General features: G+C 41.2%; 1 protein-coding gene across 1 annotated transcript; it reads right to left on the bottom strand.

Annotated features, from left to right (window-relative positions):
• Window positions 1–253: 253 nt before the first annotated feature.
• LOC127103557 (eukaryotic translation initiation factor 4 gamma-like) lies at window positions 254–676 on the bottom strand. Its single transcript, XM_051040808.1, has one exon. It carries the CDS (start codon window positions 674–676, stop codon window positions 254–256), a length of 423 nt encoding a protein of 140 aa, XP_050896765.1.
• Between the last annotated feature and the right edge of the window lie 3,619 nt (window positions 677–4,295).

Genomic DNA, 4,295 nt, shown 5'->3' with positions numbered 1-4,295 from the left:
TTAAGAGGTTTAGATATGTATTTTCATCAAAGCTGTTTTAGTTCTCCCCCTTTTGTTAGACTCAAAAAGACATATAAAGTACGACAAGAAACAGATATTCATATAAGAGAAAAACTGGTACAGATAGGCAACAATGAAAGCATATATCAAAAAGCAAAAGAAAACATCAAAAGAAAACAACAAAAATCAAAGAGCCTAAGTGCTAAGGGTTTGGAGGCGGAGGCATCCTTTGTAGCAGTTGAGTCAGCAGGTTCTAAATGTTGTTGTTGACGGAGCCCTGGTGATCCAACCTTGCTCTCACAACTTGTTGTTCTTTTTGAAGCTCCTCTAGAGTTTTCAAGACCAGAGGGGCGAAACCAGAGTTAGATTTCTCCCCCCGAGTCAGAGCATCAGCACTGGTCTTTGCAGCTTCCTCTGCAGCAATGTGTGCTACCTCTTCAGCTTCGGCTTCTACTTTTGCCTCAGCCTCAGCAATAACAGCTTTAGTAGTAGCCTTCTTCTCAACTTCTCTGATTCGTTGCTCTTCTTTCAAGTGAGCTTTCTCTTCTGCTTCCTTCGTGGCCTTTTCCTCAGCCTCTCTGACCAAGCGAGCATGTAGCCTTACTCTAACATCTCTAATAAAGTCGTTGCGGACTTGTTCAGAGAGGCCTTTCAGTTTGAAGGCTCTAGAGGTCATCCATCTGATCACTTTGTTCGAGTGGATCATCACTGTAGAGGGATCATCACTGACGCCAGAGTTGATAGACAGAGATTGATCTTTTCCACTGAGGATTCTGCAAATAAAGCTATTGCTTCTCCTAATGTGGGGAAGGAAGTTTCTGGTTCAGGGTTAGAGGATGGGGAGGATGATGTTGTTGGGTTGGTGTTAGCGGGATTTGGAGTAGGAGTGAGGATGTCTTTAGAGGTTGGTAACGGGGGAATATCATAGGGGAGTTGTGTTGTTTGTCAGGTGGTGGACTAGGTTGATGTTCAGAGGGTGAAGGTGCTGGTTCTTCAGGAGGTGTTATTTGTGGTTGTTCAGATGAAAATGGATTTTGTTATTCAGGGGGTGGAGAGGTGACTTCTTGTTCAGGTTGTGGTGGTTGTTGTGAGGCCAAAGCACATGCCTGAAGTTGAGCTAGTGTGGGGGATTGGGGGTCAGAGGGTTCATTGTCTGATGAGAGAATGTAGTATGGTGGGGATGAAGGTGGGGAAGATGATGGTGAGGTGGTTTCGTTCAGCATTTCTTCTTCAGAAACGGGTAAGGTAGTGGTTGTGAGACTAAATTTTAGAGATGGTGGGTTAGAGGATCTGGTGGTGGAAGGTGGTGTTTCTGATTGGGTGTAGATGGGAGTGGTTTGGGGAAGATAAGAAGCAATTGGCTTTAATTTAGCAGAGCGAGAGGGAGTAAGAGACTTACTTGGAGAATCAGCCAGAGGGGCTGGAGGTCTTGACCCAGAAGTTTCTCCCAATTTAGCCTTTTTGGCCTTCTTTGACTTTTCAGAAGGCTTTGGCATCCTCTTCATGAAGTTTGGTGGATGCTCAGGCATCCAGTCCATAGAGAACTCAGAAATATCAACCCCTTGGTTTGTAAGGTCTTTCAGATAGTGAGCCACCACTTCTAGAGGGTCAATCTTGGAGAAAAGGTAGAGATCGTTTGGAATCTTCCTCTAATTCTTGAGTGCTTCCCAAGAAGTTTCTAGAGTTGGTTTAGCTCTGACTTTCTCAATCACCCTCATACTCTTCAGGTTTCGAGCATTCAGAGGTCTTCTAGTGTCAACAGTGACATCTTCCATCAGGTTGTGATGGGTCAGGTGATCCACCAACCCACTCTCTATCAGAACATCGGAGATGAGTCTCCCCAGAGGAATGTAGGTTCTGGGTTTATATTATTTCTGATATCCTTGACAGAATCTCTGAGATACTTGAAGAGCAGCACTGGCAGATTCAGTTTCGGCCCTTTGTGAATGCAATAGAGAATGCACTTTTGATCCGTGTTGATGTAGTCATAAGAGTTTGATGCAAGGTGACGATGGAAGGTGCCCAGGATGATCTTCATCCAGATATGGAGATTCTGATGAAGTTCTTTATTCTTGGAGTGTTTTCCCTCAACGTTCTGTTGAAAGATGGTAAGGGCGATTTCCCGGGACAAGTACTTTTCCCTAGGATTGATGTTGTAGATTCTTCGTCCCCTTGTCTTCTCCATGTTCAGAAGGGAGGCTATTGACTTCTCAGTGATGACTATTTTGACTCCCAGAACGTGAGAGACGATATAGTGATCATCTAAGTTTGTGAAGCACCAAAACTCCTTTTACCAGATAGGTGTACACATGACCGTATAGTCTCTGAAAGTAGGTTTCCCACCCTTGCATTCTAAACTTCTCAATGAGGTCTATGCCATTTCGCTTCATGTTTTCGAAATCTACCAGTGGTTCGCATAGTACCTCAAGCTTCTCAAAGGGCGTGGCAAGATGAATGTGAGGTTCACGGTCTAGAATGTGTGGTTCTCTGTAGATTAGGGTTAAAACGACACCAGTAGTTGCAGTTGTTTGTTGAGTAGAAATGGGTGTTTGATCAGTTGATTCCATCTGCTAAGAATAGTTGTAGATGGATTGTTGTTGGGCATCCATGTAGAAGTTGTTGAAATAGTTTAAAGGATGAAGAACTTTGCTTGAAGATGATGAAGAACTAGATGAAAATGATGAACTGAGAGAGAGGGAGGGGGTTTGTGTAGGGCGTGAGTGTAAAAGTGTGAGATTGTGATGAGTGAAAAGTATAAATACCCAAGGAAATGCATGCAAAACGACAGCATTAGAGGCAGTTGAGAAGTTATGAAATTAATGAGGCACATTATCCAAGTTTACACGCTTAGGGGAGAAATGATTACAGCTCATGATGGAGGTCTAATCCCCAAATCAGCACACTGCTCGAGGAGATCTCAAGAGTCTGTCTCTTGATTTCTGCTAGATAGTTGTCTAGAAGATCCAAAGTCAGACGCATGATACCCCACATGTTGATTTATCTGATCTTCAGGAATACCAAAAGATTGGATCCTGAGGATTTCTGATTCAGATAACTCCTAGCTAGTAGAAGTATCAAAGTCAGATCCAGATACCAAATGTTTATTTCAGAGCCTTATTTTTCTATTTCAGATAAGCACATTTGGTTTACTCTGGGCAAATTTTAATTTTTAAATTTTTCAGAATAAAGGAGAACCTGTCTTCAGCGAGGGGTTTAGTGAAAATATCAGCTCATTGATGGTATGTATCAATAAATTTTAATGATACTACCCCTTTCTGAACATAGTCTCTGATTAAATGATGTTTTATTTCTATGTGCTTAGCTCTGGAATGCAAGATAGGGTTCTTACTTAAACATGTGGCAGCAGTATTATCACAGAAGATAGGAACGTTACTCTTAAAGATCTGAAGGTCTTCTAGTTGATTTTTCATCCAGAGCATCTAGGTAGTGCAAAGTGAAGCTGATATATATTCTTCTTCTGCAGTAGACAGGGTGATGGTTGACTATCTTTTGCTGGCCCACGATATGAGATTATTTCCCAAGAACTGACAGTTCCCAGATGTACTTTTACATTCCATTCTGTCCCCTGCATAATTTGCATCGCAATAACCAGAGAGCATATACTCTAATGTATTCTCATACATCAGGCCAAGGTTAGGGGTTCCTTTCAGATACCTTAGGATTCTTTTAACAAATGTTGAATGAGATTCCCTAGGGTCTGATTGGAATCTGACACAAAGACATACACTAAAAAGAATATCACGGTGTGTAGCTGTCAGATAGAGAAGAGAGCCTATCATACCACGATAGAGCTTCTAACAAACCTTCTGACTAGCCTCTTCCTTCTCCAGAATACAGGTTGGGTGCATGGGTGTCTTAGCAGGTTTGATTTCTAACATTTAGAATTTCTTTAGAATGTATTTTATGTATTTACTTTGATATACATAGGTAGCTTCTTAACCTTGATCAATTTGAATTCCTAGAAAGAACTTTAGTTCTTGCATTAAGCTCATTTCAAATTCTGCCTACATTAGCTCAGAGAATTCTTGACACACAAAGGGGTTAGCTGAACCAAAAATAATATCACCAACATATATCTGGCATATCATGAGATCATTTCTAATTTTTTTACAAAAGAGTCTAGAGTCAACCTTTCCTCTAATAAAGTCATGTTCTAGGATAAAGTTGCTTAGTCTTTCATACCAAGCTCTAGGAGCTTGTTTTAGTCCATACAATGATTTTTTTAGTTTAAAAACATGTTCTGGACATTTAGAATTTTCAAAACCTGGAGGTTG

This window comes from Lathyrus oleraceus, chromosome 7 (genome assembly GCF_024323335.1).
Source record: "Lathyrus oleraceus cultivar Zhongwan6 chromosome 7, CAAS_Psat_ZW6_1.0, whole genome shotgun sequence".
Taxonomy (NCBI): domain Eukaryota; kingdom Viridiplantae; phylum Streptophyta; class Magnoliopsida; order Fabales; family Fabaceae; genus Lathyrus; species Lathyrus oleraceus.
The sequence above is the reverse complement of the archived record's forward strand: the minus strand, read 5'-3'. Positions and strand labels throughout refer to the sequence as shown.

What these genes read in the sequence shown, in the direction of transcription:
- LOC127103557 (XM_051040808.1), bottom strand. Translation starts at nt 676, where the DNA reads ATGACCTCTAGAGCCTTCAAACTGAAAGGCCTCTCTGAACAAGTCCGC.